We start from the raw sequence: 27,003 nt of genomic DNA, 5'->3' as shown, positions 1-27,003 counted from the left end.
ATCTTTTTCATTTTTCCTCCCCGTTATGCAAGGTTGGTGACCCTTGGTCCTCTCTGATACAATTTCTCTTTGGCAATCAAGAAAAAAATCTCAATCCTAGTTGTAGTTGCTGAACGGGTGAATATGGCACTAATATTTCACTACTCCTGATAGACCTCCTAACCAACTTGAGACCAGACATTTTTCTTGTACATTTAGTCTAATCGACAAACAACCACAAATCAAAACAAGTGCAAGAACATATTGCCAGTAGGTACTTGCATATATATATTTCCATGACACGATATTCACAATATTGTCTGCTACAGAATTCTATAAAGGAGATCCACAAGGTTATAGCCAAGTAATTCTAAAATAGCAGCAGTCACTAATATGAGTCTGAAAACTGCGAAGAATCAGTGTCAACTTGGAATTGTTGATCTTCTGCAGTATCAAGTATTAACTTGGTCTTGTGAAACTTCCAGGAAGTAAGGGGGGAGACAATTATTACCGATGCACTAGAAAGCTTGGTGTAAATATCTGGCCAATTGCTTGAAGGGCGGAAATGTCCCAACTCTCGGCGTGCCTAACAATCTGTTGAGTACATGGAGTGCATAAGCAATCACCCAAATCCGAGTGAATGTTCTTGAATAAAACAGAGACCGAAGCAAGGGTGGATTCATATTTCTTACTCTGAAATTGTCATCTAATTCGTATACCGTACTCCCATTAACTGAAATAAGTGGCCTCCATGGAAGTCTGAGAAAGGTCCTGCCAATTGAATTTGACAAAATTGAGGGTCTCTCTCACCACGACCTATAGAGTTGTGGTTAAGGAATATATAGGGCAAAATTAGAGATTATTTTAATGCCTATTTGACAAATTTCAAAAATATTTTAAATTATACCAATACACTTTTCACCTTTTTAACTGCAAAATTTTCTGTACAAGTTGAATTCTTCTATCAATTGGTGATGCACACAAATATGAATAGTTCCACAACAGAATAAAGATTTCAACTACATTGATCAAACATTCGTATGCTCCAAGCAGTACCCTTTTGCTATTACCATTGATCAATCATTTCAAATAACAAATGATTTTTTTTCTCTCCTTTGCCTTCCCCTTTTGTGTATTTCATCGTCTTACCTCATTCAATGACTCTAACTTCACGTGTATCCTAGCATCTGATACATGCAATGTGCAACCTAAGCATGTAAAAAAGGTCTCGTTTGTTAACTATAAAAAGAAAAAAGGAGAGTTGGACTAGCTAACGAAAAAGAAAACAAGAAAATCATTCTGTCAAAGTCCTTAAAACATGAAATGAGATATGAGAATACTCCACCAAGTGTTCCTATAATCTAATTCTCTTGGCAACAACTGTGCATAATTTTCTTACTCAGCTATGTTGTGGTACTTTTAGCCTTACTGTCATTCACCAGAAAAAAGTCTCTTACTATAACAGAAACTAGACAAATATAACTTAACTAAGCTACATCAAGTAAAATTGATGTCGAAATATTCAGCTACTTAATCAGGAATATTATGGACTTGTTTCAATCTTAAATATGTTCCTTCATCAAAAGCACGAATGTTAGAGCAAGCCTTCCAACTGTTCTGCATTAGCACATTTCCTTTGCATCTTTGCACGTTCAAAGTAATTTCATCGACGTTTTGGTGTTTCATCAAAACCAACATGTAGAACAACCCACCAACTTATCACCTTATAGCCCCATAAAATTATATAGAAATAGGCAACATGAAGCTGATCTCAAATCAGAAAATAGACTCCAGAACTAGTTACGCACCTTAGTTTCCAGGTTGCTGATACAAAACTTGTTTCAGAATTGCAATCCTGCATATGGAAATGCCCATTGTTAGGCATGATAACGAGCTAGTACTGCATCTGTTCAAGCAAATAACAGCTTTCATAAATAAGACATACACGCCCAGAATGTGCAGAAAAAAAGGTATGCATTGGAAGAGCTCAGCTTTCATACAAGTCCATGGAATGTACTTCAAGAAAAACTTCAGCACAAGAACAAAAGGCAATGAGATGATTGCCCTTCGTCTTATTCAAAAACCTGTCTTGAAAACAAGCTGACTTTTTTCCTTCCAGATCACCCAAAAACTGCGTAAATACTCACCACCCATTGCTTTTATCATCATCCATCACGCTTGGAGTCACATCAAAGGATAACTAAGTCGTCAGTCAAGGAGATTATCTCCTTCCAGATCATAAGGATTGTTTACCATCAGAATGTTTGTCCAGTAGATGTTGAGGCCACCAGTCAGTTTGTTATAATGTGCAACACCTGACCAAATGAACCCATCAACCTTTCCACTTAAATTAGATCTCAACCAAATGAACATTACTTGCCAATTTCTGCATTCATTAATAGCTTTACAGAAAGCTGTTAATGCACCCTCGACTGTTGAAATAGTATAGTTCAACAATGGTCATGATATAACAAGAGCAAGAACGTCGTCTTCCAGAAGAATAAGATGAGGGGGTTGTGAAGTGAAGTCCCACATTGCTCGATCAAATTTTGAAAATCCGAACCGTTCAATGTGTGCAGAACGTAATTTTAAGAGTCCCCGCAAGAAATCAGCAAAAAAAATGACCGGGAAGGGCGTCATCCGAGCAGTTTTTTTTGAACCGTTCAATGAAAACTGCTCGGATGAAGCCCTTCCCGGTCATTTTTTTTTGCTGATTTCTCACGGGGACCCTTAAAATCACGTTCTGATCACTTTGAGCGGCTCGGATCATCGAAATTCAATCGGGAAGGGGAGTCCTGCATTTCAATAAAATGAGGGATCCCTCACCGGAACCTAACTCTATATATATATATATCGGGATGGTTCAAGAGACACCCAAAAAAACACCTAAAAAAATACCCAAAATCTTAATCTCATAGTTTCTGATCAAATTTTTATGATCCGAACAGTTCAATGTGTGCAGAATGTGATTTTAAGGGTGCCCGCGAGAAATTAGCAAAAAAAATGACCGGGAAAGGCTTCATTTGAGCAGTTTTTATTTGAACCGTTCAATAAAAAACTGTTCGGATCAAGCCCTTCCCGGTCATTTTTTTTGCTGATTTCTCACAAGTACCCTTAAAATCATGTTCTGATCACATTGAGCGGCTCGGATCATCAAAATTTGATCGGGAACTACGAGGTGTTTTTTTAGGTGTTTTTTTGGGTGTCGCCGGAACCGCCCCGTATATATATATATATATATATATATATATATATATATATATAGGGGCCGGTTCCCCTCACCCATTTGCAGCTGCTAGTTGTTGTGCTAAAGTTTTTTTTGTAACTGATACTTTACAATGAGATCGCAACAAATGCACCCTCTTTGGCATTGGTGTTGTAAGAGGGTGGTTATGACCCTCGACAAATTCGGAGACAACAAACTTTTCCCTTGACTGGTATTTCACAACAAACAGCTTTGCACCGCAATCCTCTCTAGTTATCCCTTGACGCCGTTCAGTGGGTTCAGTATTTTTTTGGACCCTCGCACCTTCTTTGCAACAAACATACTCCTTCCTAATGATTTAACCGTCCCTGCTCCTCTTGGTAGAATGCATTCATGTACCAAATCCAGATTCTTTAGCATAATTGTTGTAAAAATTATGAACGTCCTCTAAATTGTTAAACTGTTGTGCAATTTTTGGTATCAAATCATATTTAATTTGAGGACTGTAAAATACTTCAGAAGAATTAGCAGATGATTCACACGGTTGAGATGCTTACGGTGAGAATAGGTCTATATCTTCCAAACGCTGCATTCTAAAAACCAAAAGAGAAAACACTAACTAAAAACACCATGTTAAGAGAAAAATAACAGTATGTTTATTTTCCAATCAATCAATATGCATATATATAACCCTAATTTTGTGTGAATAAACCCCAATTTCACAAACCCTAACCCTAATTTCTGTATCATCGAATGAGAGAGAGACCTTGGTGGTGGTCGGGCGTCGATCTTCTTCTGGTTCAATCTCCAGTCTTCGTCGTTCTCTTCTCTCTTTGTCTGGAACGTGAAATGAGAAAGGGGGAAGGAGGGCTGCGGCCTGCGCGTTTTGACCCGTGTTGGATCTTGACTCGGAATAAATTTTTTGAAAAAGTAACTACACTATGCTGTGAAGAACTTTATGAAGAGTTTAGAAAATATATATGGAATTGAGTCCTGAAGAGTTTGAAGCAAGATGGGTAGATGTAGAAAAAGCTAACTTATCCAGCAATGAATGTTTACATGCTGTGTACAAAATTCGTGAGAGATGGATTCATGTACATATGAAACACATTTTCTCTCCCCACATAACTAGTAGTCAAAGAAGTATGATTCCCCAAATAATTCTCTGTGGGATTTTGTGACCTGATTTGATAGGGCACTTTCACGTGTACGGCTTGACGAATTGAATTTGGATCATAAAGATCTCAATGAGAAGCCACTCTTGAAAACATTGTGGGTCATGGAGTCAACAATGAGTGAATTGTATACACAGACAATATTTTACAAGTTTTAAGACGAACTCTTTCAAAATATGACGTCTACGATAACACATGAGAATGAACATCGCTGTTTGTGCAATGTTCAAAGGGTAAAGGAGAGTGGTTCGATGGTTCGTGAGGTTTTCGTAGAGAAGTCATCAAACTATGTCAGTTGCAGTTGTAAAAAATTCGAATGTGATGGAATTTCATGTCGGCACATGTTGGCGTACTTCACTAGAATGCAGATTCTAGATCTCCCTAATTAGTACATGTTGAAGAGGTCGACTAAATCAGCAAAAACTAAGTGAGTTATAGATGATTTGGGTGGGGGCGTGAAAGAAATATGTAACACTTCTTTGTATGTGAGGGGCAATAGTCTCTTCCAATTTGCTTCTAATGTAATTGACGACGTAGTATTAACTAAAGACGAAACTCAACTTTAGCGAGAAAATTTGGAATCAACTTGAAAGAAGCTACTTTTCATGAAGCTTGGAAGGGAAGAAGGCGAAGGGAGTGTTATCCAAGTGCCTATTCTTCTTGAACATAGTTTTACAGAACCACTTCAAGTTAGGGCAAAGGGTTGTGATAAACGATTGAAGGGAGAAAAAGAAAAGGCTGCCAAGAATAGGCGTTGTAATGGTTGTGGGTTAACAAGACAGTTGCATGACAAAAGAAATTGTTCAAAACTTCTCAACATTTAGTGCATGCATCTAAATATCTTCATTTATAAATTAAATGTAGATGGAAAATTGCCAAAAAAGGGGAGTGGAACAAGTAACTGAAGAAGCTTACAGGATCACAAGGGCATTTATAGCAGTACTGGCTAGGGTTTTTGGCATGAGGGCCAGACTTGGTGGGGATGCACAGACCAAATCCACAAGGGCATTTATAGCAGTACTGGCTAGGGTTTTTGGCATGAGGGCCAGACTTGGTGGGGATGCACAAACCAAATCCGCAATCACAAGGCCTCCTCAGCCATCCATATGTGGCATTTGAAAAAGCGGAAGCCATTCAACTGTACATGATATTCCAATGCTACATCTGGATGGCCGAGGAGGCCTTGTGCTTGCAGAAGCCATGTCCATTGTACAATTGACATGGCTTCCACTTTTTCAATCGACACTTTACGATAAAATAGCAACAAATGCACCCTCTTTGATCATTTTTTCACAACAGCCAGTTTTGCACCACAACTCTCTCTAGTTATCCCCTGATGCCGCATAGTGGGTTTATAATTTTTTTCAGTATTTTTTTGGACCTTCACCCATTCTTTGCAACAAACGTACTCCTTCCTAATAATTTCACCGTCCCTACTCCTCTTGCTAGAATGCATTCGTGTACCAAATCCAAATTCTTTAGCATAACTGTTGTAAAAATTATGAACGTCCTCTAAATTGTGAAATTGTAGTGCAATTTTCGGTATCAAGTCAATTTTAACTTGAGGAGTGTAAAGTAGTTTAGAAAAATTAGCAGATGACCTTAGCACAAAGAAGTGTAGAACCCGAACCAATGTTACACAAAAGGTCCTTCTAGCTGAGGGAGTCTCCTCTGTTTTCCACCCCGCTACAGCCCCTAAGTTGTCCGATCCAGGGACTCCCACAATTTCTTATTTCTTCCGCAATCACCTCATAGAAAGGTTGCTCTTGGATCTTGGGGCCAATGTTAACCTTATGCCATAGTCTATGTATGACCAATTTGGGCTAGGGGAGTTGAAGTCCACCTCGGTGAATTTGCAGCTAGCTACCAATCCATTAAGGTCCCGAAGGGTATCATAGAGGATGTGTTGGTCAAGGTTGACCAATTTTCTCTTTCTTGCAGACTTTATCATCCTTGATACAAAGCCTGGCCAAACGTGTACACAATCAACCACCATCATTCTTGGCTGTCCTTTCTTGGCTACGGCCAATGCGGTGATGGATATGTTTTTTGCAAATATGAATGTTAGGCTTAACATTTACAACTCCTTCAAGCACCCTTCCACGGATGAACAATGAGGTGGTGGAGGAAGCCCGTCCCAACATTCTCACCAAGGACCCTTAGAGGCGTGTTTGGCCAATTATGGCCATGAAGAGTACGATTTAGGGCAAAACATTGTGGAGGTCGACTTTTAGTGCTTGATTCTGCACCTCCAACATGGCAAGCAATGTTTGAGCCATTGCCAGCCTTGGCGCACGAGCCTGCGCTTCCTTCCATCGAAGAGCCTCCAAAACTTGAGTTGAAGCCACTTCTGCCAATGAAGATTACGACTTTGGGAAAACCTTTGTGGTTGTCAACTTTTAGTGCTTGAGCCATTGCTGACCTTGGCGCATGAGCCCACACTCCCTTCCATTGAAGAGCCTCCGAAACTTGAGTTGAAGCCACTCCTTGTCAACCTCAAGTATATCTTCTTAGGGCCTGAGGACACCCTACCTGCGATTATTGTGTCTGACAACCGTGCCAGAGGGTCAACTTGTTGAAGTGCTTAGACGACACAAGAGTGCCTTAGGATGGTCAGTAGCGGACCTCAAGGGGATAGATCCCTTCATTTGCATGCATTGTATACATCGTGAAGAAGATGTCAAACCATCTCTTGAGATGCAAAGGAGGTTAAACCCCAACATGAAAGAGGTGGTCATGAAGGAAGTGGTAAAACTGTTAGATGCGGATATTATATATTCCATATTGATAGTAAGTGGGTGTGTCTCCACTCGCATGACCACGAGGTGGCAAGTGTGCATAGATTACTGGAAGTTGAATTCCATGATAATATTCATTGATCAAATCCTAGAATGGTTGGCGGGACAGAGTACCTTTTGCTTTCTTAACGGCTATACTGCCTACAATCAAGTGCTCGTCGACTCCGCGAACCAAGAAAATACCACTTTCACATATTTGTTTGGTACCTTCGCTTATCGGCGGATGCTATTCAGTTTGTTTAATGCGCTTGCAACCTTCCAATGGTGCATGATGGCAATCTTCTCTAACATGGTGGAGAAGTTTCTTGAAGTCCACATGGATGACTTCTTGGTTTTTGGGACATCCTTTGAGAGTTGTCTCCATAATCTAGAGAGGCTTAGAGAGGGAACTTAAACGTAGTATGGAGACTAACTTGGTTCTAAGTTGGGAGAAGAGCCATTTTATGGCTCAAGAGGGGATTGTGCTAGGGAATGTCGTGTCTAAGAGTGGGATTGAAGTTGACCTTATCTCTACGCTTCCTCCCCCCTCTTCGGTTAAGCAAATCTGCTCATTCTTAGGGCATGCGGGGCTTTTTTGCCGCTTCATTTGAGACTTTAGCAAACCTTCTAAAATCCCTTGTGCATCCTCGCCAAGGATGCTCCCTTTGTCTCTGATGAGGCGTGCGAGAGTGCCTTCGTAAAGCTTTGCAATGCGTTGTCTTCTGCCCCGATCATGCAATCACCCATCTGTGGGACTTCCTCGATAAGGTGCCTCACGCCATCTATCTCTATTGAATTACACCACTACGGAGAAGGAGATGCTCGCGGTAGTATTTGCGTTGGACAAGTTTCAATCCTACCTCATTGGGTGGAAGGTTATCGTGTTCTACAGCTACACCGCGTTGCAGTACTTGCTTTTGAAGGACACGAACCTAGGTTGATTAAGAATTTGACTTAGAAATTCAGGACAAGGGTTTTGAAAACTTTGTAGCCGACCACCTCTCGAGGATCTTAATTGACTCCTTACCCTTAAAAGACTTGTTCCCGGACAAGCAATTGGTTGCGTGTCACATAGTCAACCCCCATGGTACGCTTACATTAACAATTACCATGCCACTGGCGTTATCCCCTCCCATTAGTCCAAGCAAGACAAGGACATTTCTTTCGCAGGTTGGAAATTATTTTTGGAAGCATCTGGAATTGTTCAAATATTGCCTTGATTAAGTGATTCGGTGATGTGTCCCCCAGAAGTGAGCAACATAGAATATTGACTTTTTGTCATACTCTTGAGTGTGAGGGACACCTATGAAGCACCGACAATCCTAGAGGCCAGCGTGTCCATGTGTCGGACACGGGGGCACGGAAAAATACGTATGCGACGTGGCGTGTCTAATAAATTTAATTAATTTTTTAGGGGGACACGGGAGGGACATGGCGGGGACATGGGAGGCACACATATGGGACGCGAAAGGGGTTCAATATGCAATTTTTTAAACTTTTGGGGGATAAATGTGTATTACTTCAAATTTTTCCAGTTGAAAGTTAACAAGATATACACACAGTCCGGATCAAGTAAGGACCCCCACATTTTACCTTAAAATGCGGTCCTAGCTGCTGGCCGTTGGATCGTGTTTTCAATGGTCCGGATCTGCGGATGGTTTATGACCGGTCACAATTAACTTTTCCCCAGAAAAAAAATTCCATTAAAATCTGGACCATTGAAAACACGATTCAACGGCCAGCAGCAGGTCCACATTTTAAGATAAAATGCGGGGGTTCGGACTATAACACACACACACACACACACACACTCCAGATCCTATGAGGGATCCTAGATTTTTCGCTTCATGCGGGCCTTTCATCTAAACCGTTGGATCTAATCCAACGGCTCACAAAAGAAACCAGCTCTCGCAGGTAAAAAAAGGGGGCGGGTATGGATAAAAATCAGCTCGTGGGTCATGGGTCACACAAAAACGGATCCCTTTCTTTACCCTTTCATTTCACGCAAGAGAGAGAAGACGAAGAGGTGATTCTAGAACGAAAAAGAAGATCGAAGAAGAAGAACTGGACTGGAGAGAAGAATGAACGATGAAAGACTGGTATCTTTCTCTCTCGATCTGGTTCAAACAAAAATTAGGGCCAAACGGTTCAAACCAGATGGGGCATTTTACTCTATATAGGTCGTCGATTTTAGGCAATAGAAGTAAATTATATACTTTTTCCCCGATCCCGATTTCAATTAGGGTTTGAATGCACTAATTTAAATTTTCCCGCGATTTAGGGCTTGGAATGAGATTGATTTTGGGCTTCAGAAGCTTTAGGTCTCGATTTCGTTTTGACAAACCCAAAAATTAGGTCTTCAAAGCAACATTTTCAAGTTCCCCATTTCGACTATTTTGAATTTGTAATAGTTCAATAAGATACCAGAATGTATATAAAACCCTAATTCTAATTTTGGTTTTAAAAAAACCCTAATTACAATACAAATTCGATTTCATTGTATCTATTGTTTCTAGTTACACATTCTTGAAAAGGGTTCGAACTAGACCAAAGAAGAAACAAAGAAGAAGAAATGGAACAAGAAGATATTTCCAGCGTCAATCCAACCCCCTTGTTTTGACCACCACCACAAAGGTATCTATCTCTGTGTAGTTACCAAACTATGGTGTAGTTATTGTTTTGTCTTTGGATGGTTAGAATGCAGTTTTCGAATGATATACTCACCGTCACCATCTCAACCGTGTGAAGAGTCTGCTAATTCTTCTCAATTACTTTATACTCGTCAAGTTAAAAACGAAGTGATACCAAAAACTAAACAACAATTTGACAACTTAGAGGAGGTTCAAAAGTTTTACAACAATTACGCTAGAGAAGCTGGATTTAGTACGCGAATCCATTCTAGCAAGACGGATAAGAACGGTCAAACCATTAGGAATGAGTATGTTTGTTACAAAGAAGGGGTGATGAAAAATTCTGAGGCCACTACATGGCATCGGGGTTTCACAGGGCGAAGGGTTTGTTGTCTCCCAATTTGTCAAGGGTCATAGCCACCCTCTTACCACGCCAAGGAACGTGCATCTGTTGAAATCTCATCGTCGAGTGTCAGATGCATAAAAGCCCTAACACAACAACTAGCAGTTGCAAATGTGTCCCTGTCAACAAATGAATATTTTAGAGTTGCAAGCCGGGGGTCTTGAAAATGTTAGATAGAATTCATAACCCCTATTTGACAGAATTCATATCATATTAGATAGAATTCACATGCACTATTTGACAGAATTCACACCCCTTAAAAATAGAATTCACCCCCTTATTTGACGGAATTCACATGCCCTATTTTATAGAATTTGTTGTCAGAGATGAGAAAAAGTGTATAGGGTGTTGATGAACCCTAACACAAATAACTATTATTTATATTAAGAGATAACTTGTTACAAGACTTATTTAACCAATGTGGGACAAGACTCATAACAACTACTTAAATATTCCAACACTCCCCCTCAAGCTGGAGAATAGATATCACAAAGTCCCAGCTTGCTACATAACAACTCTAACCGGGGCTTGAACAATGACTTAGTAAATATGTCAGCTAACTGAGCACTTGTAGACACGAAGGGAGTAGCTATCACACCACCAACTAACTTCTCACGCACCAGATGACAATCAACTTCAATATGCTTAGTCCTCTCATGAAATACCGGATTGGATGCAATGTGAATTGCTGCCTGATTATCACAATACATATTCATTGGCAATCGTACGCTAAATCCTATCTCCTCAAGAAAAGATCGCACCCATACAATCTCACATGTCGTGTGGGCCATAGCTCTATACTCTACCTCTGCACTAGACCGTGCAACCACTGTTTGTTTCTTACTCTTCCAGTTGACAAGGTTTCCACCGAGAAAAACACAATATCCTGTAGTGGATCTCCTGTCAGAAGGTCCTCCTGCCCAATCAGAGTCAGTAAAAGCCTCAATACGTAAGTGACTATTAGCTCGATAAAACAAACCACGTCCTGGATGAGCCTTGAGATACTTTACAATTCTAAGAACGGCCTCCTAATGTGGAAAACGAGGAGCAGACATAAACTGACTCACAATACTAACTGCAAACGAGATATCTGGACGTGTAATAGTAAGATAGTTCAATTTACCAACCAAGCGACGATATTGGTCAGGGCTAGAAAACTGCTCCCCCTGATCAACACACAGTTTGACAGTAGGATCCATAGGAGTATCGACAGGCTTTGACCCCAATAAACCAGTCTCATCTAGAATATCGAGCACGTATTTTCTCTGTGATAAACTAATGCCATCTTTAGATCGTGCAACCTCAATACCCAAAAAATATCGCAACCTTCCCAGATCTTTGGTATGAAACTGACTCTGCAGAAATACCTTCAACTCATCAATACCTTTTTGATCATCGCCCGTAATAATAATATCATCCACATAAACAATCAATAATACTTTCCCTCGGTCAGATGAGAGAGAGAGAAAACCGAATGATCAGACTGACAGCGACTCATCCCAAATTTCAAAACTGCATCACTGAACTTGCCAAACCAGGCCCGAGGAGACTGCTTAAGACCATATAGTGCTTTGCGAAGACGACATACCTGATTACACTCCCCCTGAGCAACAAACCCAGGTGGTTGCTCCATATAAACTTCCTCTTGGAGATCCCCATGAAGAAAGGCATTTTTAACATCCAACTGGAATAAAGGCCAACCAAGATTGGCTGCAAGGGAGATAAGAAGGCGGACAAAACCAAGCTTGGCAACTGAAGAAAAAGTTTCAGCATAATCAACACCATAAGTCTGAGTATATCCCTTAGCAACAAGACGAGCTTTGTAACGCTCAACAGACCCATCAGGATGATATTTGACCGTAAAGACCCACCTACAACCAACAGTAGACTTTCCTAGCGGAAGAGGAACCAACTCCCAAGTGCCACTATCATGTAGAGCAGACATCTCAACCTCCATAGCTGTCCGCCACTCGGAAATAGATAAGGCCTCCCGAACAGTATTAGGAACAAAAATAGACGAAACAGAAGTAGTAAAAGCACGAAGGGACGGCGACAAGTGAGCATAAGACACAAAACGATCAATAGGGTGAGAAGTGCAAGACCGAATACCTTTGCGAAGAGCTATAGGAAGACCAGGTGATGATAAAGGTGGAGGTGGAGGTGGAGGTGGAGGCGGAGGCGGAGGTGGTGGTGGCGGTGGTGGAGGTGTCGGTGGTTGTGGAACTAGATCTTGAGACGGAGGAGGCGCGGCGGAAGGTACTGGTGGGGCTGTTAATACTTTCTGCCGACGAACATACACCTGCAAGGGTGGCACAGATGGTACGCAAATAGGAAACACAGACTCAGTCTCAGCAGGAAGGTCAACTGGAGTACGGTGACCTGAGTAAAAGGGTAATGACTCATTAAACGTGACATCAGCACAAACAAAATGACGACATAGAGACGGTGAGTAACACTTATACCCTTTCTGAGTGCGCGAGTATCCCAGGAAAATACACCGAATTGACCGTGGATCAAGTTTGTCCCGGTCAGGATCAAGAGTATGAACATAACAGGTGCACCCGAACACTCGTAGGGGTAATGAGTGGAGAGGCCGACCAGGAAATAAAACCGTATGGGGTATCTGACCGCCTAGGACTCTAGATGGCATACGATTGATCAAATAACATGCTATAAGAACAGCATAACTCCAATAAGACTTAGGAACTTGCATTTGGAATAGCAGAGCACGCATAACCTCTGATAAATGCCTAATCTTGCGTTCGGCAACTCCATTTTGTTGTGGAGTCCGAGCACAAGAGGATTGGTGAATTATACCATGATCATCAAAAAACTTAGAAAGAGAATTATGAAAATATTCACCCGCATTGTCAGAACGAAATATACGAATGCAAGTATCAAACTGAGTTTTGATCTCCGTATAAAATGATTTAAAAATAGAAGACAACTCTGACCTTTCTTTCATGAGATAAAGATACGTGACACGAGAGTAATCATCGACAAAGATAACATAATATTGGAAGCCAAAAACATTAGGGACACGCATTGGGCCCCAAATATCAGAATGAACTAATTGAAAAGGACGGGACACACGACTCTCAACCCTAGGATAAAAAGACACTCTATGATGTTTACTAAACTCACAGATTTCACAGGGCAAAACATCAACACGGCTACATGAAGGTACTAGCAGTTTAAGGTTTTGAAGGGATGGATGACCAAGACGACAATGATGTTGATAGGGTGACACCGAAGACTGTAGGGCAACAGAGCTAGGGTGAACATCGTCGGTAAAGTAATACCGGCCACCACGTTCAATACCACTACCAATTTTCCGCCCCGTCTTGAGATCCTGAAACACACAACCATTGGGAAGGAATGTGACAGAGCAAATTAAAGATTTGGTAAGTTTACTGACAGACATAAGATTTAATGGAAAACGAGGAACATGCAATACGGAATTCAAAGTTAGAGAGGAAGTAACAGAAACAGAACCCAAACCAATAATATCAGTGGTAGACCCATCGGCTAAGGTAACATGAGATGGTTTATCAATAGATTGATGGTCAGAAAAAATAGTAGAAGTACCCGTCATATGATCAAATGCACCAGAATCAATAACCCAAGGAATAGAAAAACGGGAAGATGCAATACAAGCACTAGAAGAACCTGTCTGAGATAGCGTAGCAATGGAGGAACTTGTCTGATGTGACACAAGGCGTTGGTACTCCTCCACAGAAATAGTCACCATAGCAGTAGAGTGAGTAACCTGCCGAACATCTTTGAAATGAGTAACCCGATGAGCCTGAGGAAAACCATGTAGGTCATAGCAGTACTCCACTGTATGATTTGTTCCCCCACAATGAGTACACAGTCTGAAAACACGGCCTCGACTATGGCCACCTCCCCCTGACATGCGGCCCCTAGGACGAAAGCCACAACCACCATGACTAGAATCACGACCACCAAAAACATGGTCAAAAACCCGATCACTGTACCCAGAATCACGACCACAACTACGGCCATGACTGAATGAAGAACTAAAAGCACCAGAAACAGCGGAAGTAGAATCAGATTTCATTGCAAAAATATCTCATACAATGAGAGGCAACTAGTCAACTATCAATAGATCAACCAACCAAATATGTCACCAACTACCGACCAATAAATAATCAACCCACCAATCTAGCAACCGACGAAGAACCACCGAACAACTAATAAGCAATAAAATAGGTCACCAAGCAATGAACATCATCAACTCACAAGACAAGATGATGGCCCAAATAAACAGGATCCGATAGCATTAAAGTCGAGAGAAACAACCACCCAACAACGAATCAGTAACCAATCTCCAATACGAACGAAATAATCAACACTAAACCAACACAACTAAACGGTACCGCAGACCATCCATGAACACCAACCCGCATCGAGAACAACTTGGCACAACCAAGGACGAAGGAGGAACAGATTGTATCTCAGAAAATCACCTTAAATCATATCGCCAAGAGACAAACAGATTGAATAGGGGTTTCTGATCGAAAATGGCAAGATCGACGTGAACAGATGCCGCAATGAACAGTGCGCGTGAACAGTATCTGATGAACAGTATCCGTGAACAGCACGATGAACAGTGACGTGAACAGTGCTGCGATGAACAGTCGCATGAACAGTGTCGTTTTAGGGTTTTGATGAGTGTGGGTAGGTTGTTTTAGGATTCCAAAGGGTTTGGGCAGGTCTCTTCTTTTTTTTTCTTTTTTTTTTTTTTTTGCGTCAAGATGATAGCGGAGGTAGCGGTGATGGTGGGTGGCGTAGGGCGGCAGTGGCTATGGTGGTAGGTTAAGATTAAGCTCTGATACCATGTTGTCAGAGATGAGAAAAAGTGTATAGGGTGTTGATGAACCCTAACACAAATAACTATTATTTATATTAAGAGATAACTTGTTACAAGACTTGTTTAACCAATGTGGGACAAGACTCATAACAACTACTTAAATATTCCAACAGAATTCACACCCCCTAAAAACAAAATTCACACCACCTAAAAATAGAATTCACCCCCTATTTAACAAAATTCACATGCCCTAAAAATCTAAAAATAGAATTCAAAACCCGTATTGGACACAATTCACCCCCTATAAACAGAGTTCACCCCCTTATTTGAAAGAATTCATACTTTTTAAAAATAGAATTCACCTTCTATTTGATAGAATTCGCATGCTCTATTTGACAGAATTCACACCCCTTAAAAAAAAAGAATTCACCCCTATTTGACAGAATTCACACCCTAAAAACATAATTTAACCTCCTAAAAACAAAATTCACATGCCCTATTTGACAGAATTCACACCCCCCTAAAAACCCCCCCTAAAGGCAGAATTCACCTCTTATTTCACACCTAATTTGGAGAATTCACTTGGAATTTTATGAGACCCACGAGGACTTGGAACTTGAGAACCATGGGGACTTCCAACTTCCATTCCACCAGGACTTCCAACTTGAGATCCATCAGAACTTCCAACATGAGATACATGGAACTAATTGAGATTGAGCAACAGTAATGATTTGAACCACAACTCGATGATTTGAATCGCAATCACTGTTTCAATTGTGGTCGATCAACTCCTCTCGCTGCAATCCTTGCTACCGTCGTAAATGAAGTGATCAACTAGTTGTCAGCCGTCATAAACGACGAGCTGAAGAAAAATATTAAAACAAGGGCAAACTTGTAAAAGCACCTTTAAAAAGGGGTCGGACAGGATACCGCTACAAAACAGGGTCCGCAAGGAACAACAACAAGAAAATAGGACCGGCCGGTAATTTCCCGTAAAAATAAATCCTAAGACACCCCAATAAAAAAGCCCAAAATAAAAGATATTATGGAATGAGATACAATTATCTAGTTTCTAGAAGATCTTAAATATCTAGCTTGTAGAAGAGTTCTAGAATATCCTTGGAAAATATCTAGATATTTTGTAAGTAGAAAATCACAAGTAAATCTAGAAACTACCTAGATATTATCTTGTAAGAAAATATCTAGAACCTTCAATGGAGTAGTATTATATGGATGGGTTTTAGCCAATTGGTATTAAGCCACAAAGTTTGAGTTCAAGTGATTCCTTCCCCACTCTTGTCTCAAGTATTCTTCCCTTTTGCAGAAGTCTACTCTAACATAAATACTAAATAATACTTCTCTTCCGACATTCCTCACACTACGCAAAATGTTTTACGCTGCCCTGAAGATTTTTGGTAGTAAGGACGTTGACACTACTGTAAATGATGTGAGTTGCTTTATCGGTTGTGATAGGTCCAAGTTGAATATTATAGTTGCAAATAATGGACTGGTTGCTGGTAATTTGAAATACATATTGTTAGGGAAAGGGTGATTGATTGTTCAAATGTTGGAACTATGATAGATATTACTAGAATGGATAGGATTACAAAAATGACTAGTGAAGCGAAGTTCATTCTGATAGTTGAAAAATTCACCATTTTTATGAAATCGGTTGATGCAAAATTTATTAGGACATACCTTGTATTATAACGGGAAAATGTCAACCGGATTGTGTCTCTAGATGGTTTATCCACAAAATGATATATACGTTGTTGCTACTCAAATTTGGATTATTTTATTATAACCCCTCCGATCTAGGAATATTGTGTATAAACATGGTTCTAAGAAGTTGGTTGTTCACAGTGCGACATTAGTTTCGCATGATATGAAATGGATAGGGCTTATGCCTGCAGATTTGGAGGAGCTTGAGATTTTAGAGGAAGCCACGATGAAACTTACTAATTTTATAACAAAAGACTCCCTAACTTATTGGAGGAGGACTTGACGGAAGGTTGCTAAAGGAGTTGAAACGAATGAGAAATACCGAAAAGAAAGCCGAGATTGAAGTCTTGAGTAGTTTGAGCCACCATTATTTATCTTTTTCCTTTAAGGAAAAAAATAGACACGAAGGATTGGATATAGAGGAGACAATTTCGTCGTTTAAATTTTGCCCCATTCTACATCCAATCCTTAGTGGTAATCGCTTTCTTCAAGAAGAAACATAAACAATGGTGGCTCGATCTTAAGACTTCAATCTCGACTTTCTTTCCGGTATTTCTCATTCGTCTTAACTTCTTAAGCAACCTCTAATGCCTTTCACAAAGTCCTTCTCCAACAAGTTAGAGAGTCTTTTGTTATCAAACTTAGTAAGTTCCATCATGGCTTCCTCTAAAACCACAAGCTCCTCCAAATTTTTAGGCATAAGCCATATCCACTTCATATCATGCGTGACTGTTGTCGTACTGTCAAAAGCCAACTTCTTAGAACCATGTTTAGACCCAAAAAAAAAAAATATTCCTAAACCGGAGGGGCTACAATCAAATAATCCAAAAACGGGTGCAATAACTTACATCTCATTTTGTGAAGAAATCATCTAGAGGCACAATCTAGTTAACCTTTTCCCGTGATAATACTACAAGTTATATCCTCGTAAAATTTTGCAATAACCAATTTCATAAAAATAGTGTAATTTTCAACTACTAGAAAGAACTTCGGCTCAATGGTAATTTTTGAAATCCTATCCATTCTAATGGGAATAGTTATCCTAGTTCCAATGTCTAAGCAATCAATAACCCTTCGCTGATGAACATACATTTCAAATTACCGGCAACCAGTCTTTTATCCGCAGCTAACATATTCAATGTGGACCTATCGCAACCGATAAAGCAACACACATCATTTACAGTAGTGTCAACCACGTCCTTATTACCAAAAATCTTGGGGCAGCGTAAAAGGTTACGCGTAGTGTGATCTTACAATCATTGCGCAAGGCTTTGTAGATTTCAGTTAAAGCATTAGCTACTTGGTCATACTTCTCCAAGGGAAATCTATAATTGTGTGCAAAAAATTTTGAACAATGCAAAAATTTTTGAACAAGGCAAAAAAGCATTCAAGTTGTGGAATATACCTCATATTGGTCGCGCGATGGTAGATTTTGGTCAAAATCCAATTCAATGTAAAAGTTTTCCATCAAATTTGTAACTCTTTAAGAAACCACTAAACAATCGAGAGAAATTACTCTGAAGAGTGCAAATCCATCAATAGGCATATCAGATGGTGGTCTTTTAGTTAGACCCAATTTTTGTTCATAAAGAGCCTCTAGAAACTGGATATTTAAAACTGCTATGGTGAGGAAGGTGAGAAGAGAGATAAGCCCTGTGAATTGAACGAGAGAGGAAGGAGAAAGAGCTGTCAGGATTTCTGAGTGCGACAGTAGCAGTTTAAAGGTTAAATCGGCCACTGGGCTAAAGATTGATTGGGCTCAACAATTATTTATTCACTATACTAAAGAATCATTGGGCTAACAACTATTTATTTATCTGGTAAAGGGTAACAACCATTTATATAATGGGTCAAACACCAATTTATTTGATGAGGAAGAGGGTTCCTCATCTGGTAAAGTGTAACAACCATTTAAATAATGGGTCAAACACCATTTAAATAGTACACGTGTTTATGTGAAATTCCATGAAAGTCAAGTATCACTATGTGATTTTTGAGGAAGGTCAGGGGTTATTTTGAAATTCTCCCATATTGTAATGGAAGACTACCTTCTCAATCTTTTTTAACACAATTGATGGACTGTCAAAGAAAGGCACGAGCAATTTCAAGTTACGGGAATACAATTTTGTACCTGCATTGTCATAACATCAACTTTAATAAATTACTATCCTTTTTATGGGCAACATTACACAATAAAGTTATGAACCTTAGAAACACGCAAATTAGTAAAGGCAAATCTAAGAGCAGGAATCACAAAGAGAACAAAGAAGCTGAGCAAAAAAAGAAGAAGGATTATATGGGATGGATCCCAAACCTTAAGCGTTGGCACTCTGCCGCTCCCATTCCTCAACCTCACTTAGCCATGAAAATTAGACCCTCTTAGCCATTGTTCATCATCCCTAACCTCATAAACTGCTCTCTTCTCACCGATTTTGAGTTTGAGATAGAGAGAGAATCATAAAAAGAGAAGAACGCTTAGAATTGAATCTGCAACCTGAGTGGTTGTCCGGGAAGCCATCCAGCATTCCCTTGAAATAAGGTTTCGACAATTCGACTTAATTTCTCTTAGGTAGTTCCCTCATTTCCTTATTACCCTAGTCATGTACTCCCTCCATCCCAACTTCCTTGCCCCTTTTGGGGAATCTAAATTTTAACGAGACAATGATAGGACATTCATTTGGTATTTACTTTCCCAATTTGCCCTTCCTACTTCAATGCTCCTTTTTTTAAATATTGCCCATAATTTTATCAACATGTTCTATATATCTAACAAGTCATAAGAGAATTTTTCTCTAAAAATCTGGTGCCATATTGAACTGAAAGAGAATTTTCCTCCTAAAATTTTGGTACCAAATCTCAATCTTTTTCTCCTGCATATGAATTAAAAAAATGCACAAATCTCATCCTAAAAATCTGGCACCATATTAAACTGAGAGAATTTTTCTCCTAAAATTTTGGTACCAAATCTCAATATTTTCTCCCTGCATATGAATTCAAAAAATGCACAAATCTCAACCTAAAAAACTAGCACTTTCCATTCAGTTTGAGAAATTCCCTCCTAAAATTTTGGCACCCAATCAAATTCAACCAAAATTAACTTGGCGGGATTGTTTTCAAAGTTTCTCCTATGTATGTACACACACACACCCCACACACAAATAAAGCTTGTGTTGGCCTGTTAGTTATATGTAGAAAAGAGAAGGTAAAATAGTAACGTTATACACAAATTTCCTAGCTGACTTTTCAAAATGGACATTTAATTTAGAACATCCAAAAAAGGAAAGGACCAACAATTTGGGACAGAGGGAGTATTAGGTTTCTGCGTTTTAATGGCTTGATATGCGAAGGACCATGATTATGCATTCTCCCTCCATCGCCGACATATGCTTCCCCCTCTCGAGTTGTCAACGAATGTGAGACTAAAATTTAAAATCCAAACTAATTAGTAGGGCTAACCATAAACTTGAGAGAGATGAGGTGCCTAAGTTCCCGCACTAGGTTCTTTGGTAATGACCTGAGCCTTGAAATCAAACTGCTATTGGTTTGTGAAGTATCCATGTTGTAGACTCGATACACAGGTAATGGTATTGGACATGAGGTCGTTATGCATACTCAGTGTTTTTACAGTGAAAAGGTTTTGGTCTATTCAAAAATTTGGAAGATGACCTTTAAGTTCATTAGCATGGAGAAAGAAGGACAAAGTTCAAGAAATTAAATTTAATTACTCCCCCAATATAAGTAAAACTAAGAACAAACTAACCATTTGACGGGCAAAGTTTGCCATTAGCATGATCAGTCTCTTACCCCGAAACTTTATAGTTGGATCTTCGAACAGACAATCTTCTAAATAAATTGCTGACGTGAAAATTCCTAAACATCGTGAAAATCATCGTGTCACAGTTCACATCAACTTAGTAACTTTAATGACCCCTATGAAAACAAGTTATTAATTTAAGTGCAAAAGAAAGGGCTCCCTTCCAAATAGTCAGACTGTCAAAGTGTATATCACAAAAGAAAATATTTCAAGCCAAGCATTCGACAATACATGAACCATAAAAGGAGTCAGCTATGTAGTACAAACACGGACAAGACACAGACAACATGGCACGGAAATTTTCAAAAAAAATGGGGGAAGCAACATTATTCTCTTCTTCTCTGTATCTATGTGTGTGAGCGTAATGTTATCCTTTTATGCCTTGGATATTTTTTTATTACACTTTGATCCATTTTAAAGTTTTAGTTATTACAATCCTACCACATTTAAAATGTTCTCATAATTGCATTTTTACCCCAGACCGGAGGGTCCCTAAAGTATTCTGAGCGTGTCCATAAAGTGTCGGACCCCAAATATTGCAAAAAAAAAAAAAAACACTTCGAGAGAGAAGTGTCGGACACTTGTCGGGAGCGTGTCCAGGGCGTGTCCATGTCCACTACGTGTCCGACCTGGTATGTTACTTCCAGCGGAGTGTCGGTGCTACATAGGGAGTCAGATATTGATATGTAGAAAACGAGAAAGAAGCGCGAGATGAAAAACAATTGCAATTGTCTGATTGGGTATGTCAGTTTCTACTTTTTCACACAACCAACAAAGGGGGTATATCAGTTTCTACATTTTCCTTTTCAAATCAAAATGCCTTGGAGTTTTATTGCAGTCCGCATTAGTTAAAATCAATTTTGCAATATGCAGGGTGTTACTTGTGTATCTCATTTTTTTAACCACTCTATTAGTGGTATTAATAAACAGATCATGGATCCTCTCATACATTATAATGGTATGAATAGGGTGCCAAAATTAATCATCAATAGGATGTGTTACATACTAGATATCATTCGCGAATGACACAAACAGAATTTATCTGATCCAAAAGTCTGACAGGTTGTCTGTACAACAAATTCATAAACTTCGAGAAATTTTCTTTGATTCCGTGTGAAGAGGAGCTTTAATAATTTAATGCACCTCATCGACCAGAATGCAAATTGTCTTGTACCACAGAAATTATGTCTAAAACTTACCATCTTCTTACTGTTACAGAGTCACACAAGTTTGCAGTACAGAGTTACACAAGTTTTCAGTCTTGAAGATATTGTTACATACAGCTCATCTTAAAGAACATGAAAATATACGCAAGTACCTGTAACAAAATATGAATTTTCATAGTCTAACTTGAGGGTCATCACAACATCATCAATGTTTGAAACTGGAACTTCATTTTCCTCCACAGAGTACTCCGTGTCCAATCTGGAACAGTAACATAAATACATCACAAGGACACAAATCTGCAAAATTGAATACTAGTGCTTTGTATATCGTAGCACGAAAGCAAAGGAACGGTGTCTACTAGTTGCCCAACAGAAGCATTCACCCTCTGGAAATTACTATAGGCAACACAAGACGGTTGCCTGTACAATTGCGATGTATGATAACTTTTCTGAAAGTGGAGTTCTTCCACAAGACATGAAACACAATCCTCAAAAATATGCTATATAGGCTAATAAAGGCGAGAAAGAATGTGGCTGGGGGAGGAGGGTAGGTAAATAACAACTCTCCTAGATGAAACCTTGTAACATTTCTCTAATGCAGGTGCTATCCATTTTTTGTAACAGCAATTCCAGCACCTTATGAATACAACAGGTACATGCTTGTGAATTGCATAATAAAATTCAGAAACAACATGAGAATTCCACCCAACAGTGGGCCACCCGCTACAATTGCAAAGTCATTCACTACATTGAAGGAGTTGCCTCTTGATTTAAGGCTCAAGTCTGTCCGTACCAAAGCACTTTGTTCGGAAGCTAAAGCGTAGATAGAAGGTGTTAGACACCAATCTCAACCAACGGTTCAGTCAGCCTCTACTGGCACTTGTGGGAGTTTCGATTAACTTTTACAGTAGCTAACACAATAGGAAGGGAACAAATAAAGGGGGCTAAGATAAACAACAATCCAAAAGCAAAGAATCAGGCACAAAAAGATGTGATAAATAAGAAAATCATGCTTTCATAAAAACGTATAGAATGCATACATCGGTGCTTCCTTGCGTTAGCACAAATAACATGATATGGAGAACCAGAATCCTAAGACCATGCTTGACAAATTCACAGACAAAAAAAGCAACTAGAAGAATTCTGAACCATGTAGGAAACTCATGAAAAAGAGACAAAAAGAATCCTAAATATGCTCCTACATGCATCAATAATTCAACAACAAATTGTTATTTTGCATTCTTCACGACTTACTTCATTTTTCAAGTTGGATATGGAAGTGATGATAATAACAACAAAAGTCTCATGAGGATTTAAGAGTTTTGGACCCAGTCTGTTTCCTTCATTTTCAGAGACTTTGCCTAGTAATTATCGAGTATATTAGTTGTCTGATTTGTCAAGAGGGATCTCTGTTAAATACAATCTCTTACTTGGTTTAAAATTCAAGTTGATACTTGTACAAAGTGACAGATAATGCAAGAAAATTAAGGAAGAATTACAGAAGGATATGATGTGGATACTGATTTCATTGAGATAATTTCAGAACTTAAATGTGTCGACGATAAACTGGTAAATCATAGACAATCCGAGGACACACAACCAACTTGAGGTCTTGCTTTCTCCCCTTAAAAGGGCCATACAAGTAATGGACTCTAAAGACTGGAGAATTCCTCGATTTTCTTTAAGTATATACACAACCAAGGTTTCGTGCTACATCGGCATGATGAAAAACCAGGAATTTACTGAGTAACTCATCCTTTTTCCTAAAAACTATGTACCAATCGGGAATAATTAGACAATGAAAGACTTTCTGTTCCCTTATTTGTCTAAAAATACAGCTCACCCGCACAAACAGTTTGAACAGAACAATAAAACTTAATCTGGGAATTGCTAAAGCTCATGACGACAGATAGATAAACCTCTTTTGATTGCTAAAAGGCGGAAGTAGGGGCGGATGGAAGAGGGTTCTCGGGCCTGCACAACTCCAAAAATTGTCTTTAATTGCACTAATTTTTCAGGTTAATTTTAAAAAGTTCTATATGATTGGCCCCTACAAATCCCTTGTATATAATAAAAAAAAATCTTAAAACAAGTATATATGTATGGAAACAATTCCCTATAGTTCTAAGTTATCAACAAATTTTTGGTTGCGTATGAAAAATGAAAGGGTGATTCTAAATACAACCAAAAATTTACTGCATACCACCCTTGCTAAATAAAGCACAGATCTTATAAGATTTGGCTACATACAACCCAAAAACTATTCCTAAATTTCCAAGTTTGCCCTTCTATACCTATTCTCCCCCTTCTTCAAAGCAGCAGCCCACCACCACCTCCATAACCGGTGCACAACCACCACCACCACTCTCCTGTTCTCCCCCTTCTTTGTTCTCCCTCCTGTCCCTCTACGTTCTTCTCCACCATGGCACCACCGGTTTGCTCTCTCTGTTCTCCTTTCTTCTCTATCTTCTTCTCCAATCACCCACCGTCGGCAACCTGTTCGAACAATCCATCCCGACATTGTCGGATTCATATGTCTAAAGTTAGATGGATTTTCGGATTCATATATCTGAAAAGTACACATATTTTTGGATTTATATATGTGAAAGATGGATAGATTTTCAGATTCATATATCTGAAAATTGCACATATTTTCGGATTTATATATCTGAAAGTAGTTGGATGGATTTTCAGATTCCTATATCCGAAAATTGCACATATTTTTGAATTTATATATCTGAAAGTTGGACATATTTTCGTATTTATATATCCGAAGAATTTTTGAACTATGTGCGGGAAGCATATACAATGTTCGGATTTTTAAATCGCGAAGTATGTCCACCTTTCATATTTTAAAATCCGAAAATGTGTAATTTTAATATTTTAAAATCCAAACATTGTACATACTTCCTGCACATAGTTCAAAAATTCTATTGATATATAAATCCAAAAATATGTGTGACTTTCAGATATATAAATCCGAAAATATGTGCAATTTTCAGATATATGAATCCAAAATCCATCCAACTTTCGGACATATGAATCCGACAATGTCAGGACAAATGTGCGAACAGGTTGCCGAAGGTGAGTGATGGGAGAAGAAGATGAATAAGGAAGGAGAACATACACACACACATATAGAGAGAGAGAGAGGGAGAGAGAGAGAGAAGGGAGAATGAACTGGTGGTGCCGTGGTAGAGAAGAACATAGAGGGAGGAGAGGGTGAAAAGAGAAAGGGAGAATAGGAGTGGTGGTGGTGGTGGTGTGGCGGTTATGGAGGTGGTGGTGGTGGTGGTGTTGGGTTGCTGCTGTGAAGAACGGGATGTGGTTGTATGTAGAGGAGTGGGTAGTGGTTGTATGGATGTGATTGTTTGGAGTAATTTTAGGGGTATTTTTTTTCAATCCAAATGAGGGCACATATAAACTACTTTAAAACAGGTTGCATTTAGCAAATTCATGGTTGTATTTAGCAATACTCAAATAAAATAACAACTACGTATACACACACACACACACACAAACATAGACCTCCAAAGTAGCAACATGGTAAGTGTGGAATATACTTTTTGTTATCATTGTAGAACTACACGCGGTTCGGCCCCCACTAAAGAAAAATCATGCGTCCGCCACTGCCGCCGAAGTACCCCAAACATGAGGGATTTATTCCTAAAAGCCCCTTTGGATGGAGGGGTTTCATGAGAAAAGAAAAGAAACGATTGTGGTTTCTTATCCAATAACTCATTTGGATTGAACATTTTGATGAGAAATTGAGAGAAAAGTACAAAAAAGAAATATTTTGATTGGTCATTCCCCTTCCTCACCAAATCTCACAAAAAATGTTGAGATTGAGCGAGAAAGGGTTTCCCTTTCTTATGTCATCTTTTTTCACCACCCAAAGAGGCTGTAATATCACGAGTAGTATATCCACCATCTATATACAAATACACTATGTAAAAAGACTGGAAAAATAAGAAACGCGAGTAAATTACATACGGAAAAGTTAAGCTACATGTGTACCTCCCACTGCCGGAGGAGAATATCCTAAGGAGCTCCGTAAGTCCGGTAACAGCAAGTTTCAAGAGCGGTGGAGTTGGATTGGGTCTCTTGCTGTTGCTGTTGGTGGGTGCAGTGGAGCGGCATTGTAAGCTAAGGACTCTCTGCAAAATATCAAATATGATCATTGAGGAAACTACTGGTTGTGCATAACAAGGAAGCATTTACTTGGGCCCCACGCACAACCCTCTGAACACAAAACCAAACACAACCCCGCATGTACCCGTAAGTCCCACGCACACGCACATTTAACACGCGGGATCCACATGTACGTGAGGGATTATGTTTGGTGTCGAAGTTCGAATGGTTGTGCACCTAGCATTTTTTGTATTTATATGTGTATCTTCATATATAGAAAACTTCTAGCGAGGAATCTCACGGGCTATTTGCCATCGAATCTCATCCGATGACCAAGATGCAATCGGATAAGATCCAACGATTGAGATTAGTAGTCTGCGCGCAAGAACGTGCGGATCCCTCACTAGAAGCCTGAGTATATTATTATATATTATTACCTTCTCTCTCTTTTTTTGCTTTTTTTTTTTTTACAACTTTTGTGAGCATGAATGTAGGAGTATAAATTATCCTTAGCGAAGAGAAACATTGATCGAAATGGAGAAACGAGAAACCTTTTTGTGGAAATCTGACTTCATACTGTGCCCTAGGGTTGGATGTGTGCTTCCATAGCAACAGATGCCTGCCATTTCCCCTTCGTCTTCGTGGTCGCTCCCTTCCTCTCGCTTTCTTTCTCTCTCACCCACACGTACGTACACACAACTTAAAAGATCATCCTTCCTTACACCCACGCCCACTTTCTCTATGGCTTATTTTATTTTTCTATAAAATTGTAAATGTTAATAAATTTTTTTTACCTATTTTTTTTAATAAATTATATATTTTTAAAATCTACCCAACAAAATCTATTAAACAAACCTAATATTAATGGTGAAATAATGTAAAACAAAAAAACTATATTTTTGTGGTAGTTTAAACTATCTAAAAATGTTGAAAAATTATTGTTCCAAATTTCAATCTGTTTGAACCGATGGAAAGATTTTAGTTTTCTGATCATTTTATCTTAAATTGTCATGATTAAATTTTGACTATAGGACTCTCGTTGATTAATCCTAAGTCATAGAATCAAATATCTCTTAGGGTTAATCAACGAGAGCTCTAGAGTCAAAATTTAATCATGACCATTTAGGATAAAATGATCAGAAAAATAAAATCTTTTCACCCGTTCAA

At 39.2% G+C, this 27,003-nt stretch overlaps 1 protein-coding gene across 1 annotated transcript; it reads right to left on the bottom strand.

Moving 5' to 3' along the window:
* Positions 1-228: 228 nt before the first annotated feature.
* Positions 229-26,558, bottom strand: LOC131332371 (uncharacterized). The gene is made up of 9 exons (XM_058366557.1): positions 26,388-26,558; positions 25,723-25,862; positions 21,858-21,964; positions 20,530-20,595; positions 18,774-18,856; positions 3,951-4,061; positions 1,788-1,834; positions 672-750; positions 229-573 (listed from the first exon to the last, which is right to left on the bottom strand). The coding sequence occupies exons 1-9, from the start codon at positions 26,460-26,462 to the stop codon at positions 487-489; spliced, it is 795 nt and encodes a 264-aa protein (XP_058222540.1). The 5' UTR covers positions 26,463-26,558; the 3' UTR covers positions 229-486.
* Between the last annotated feature and the right edge of the window lie 445 nt (positions 26,559-27,003).

The sequence above is a fragment of the Rhododendron vialii genome, chromosome 7a (genome assembly GCF_030253575.1).
Source record: "Rhododendron vialii isolate Sample 1 chromosome 7a, ASM3025357v1".
Lineage (NCBI taxonomy): Eukaryota > Viridiplantae > Streptophyta > Magnoliopsida > Ericales > Ericaceae > Rhododendron > Rhododendron vialii.
The sequence above is the reverse complement of the archived record's forward strand: the minus strand, read 5'-3'. Positions and strand labels throughout refer to the sequence as shown.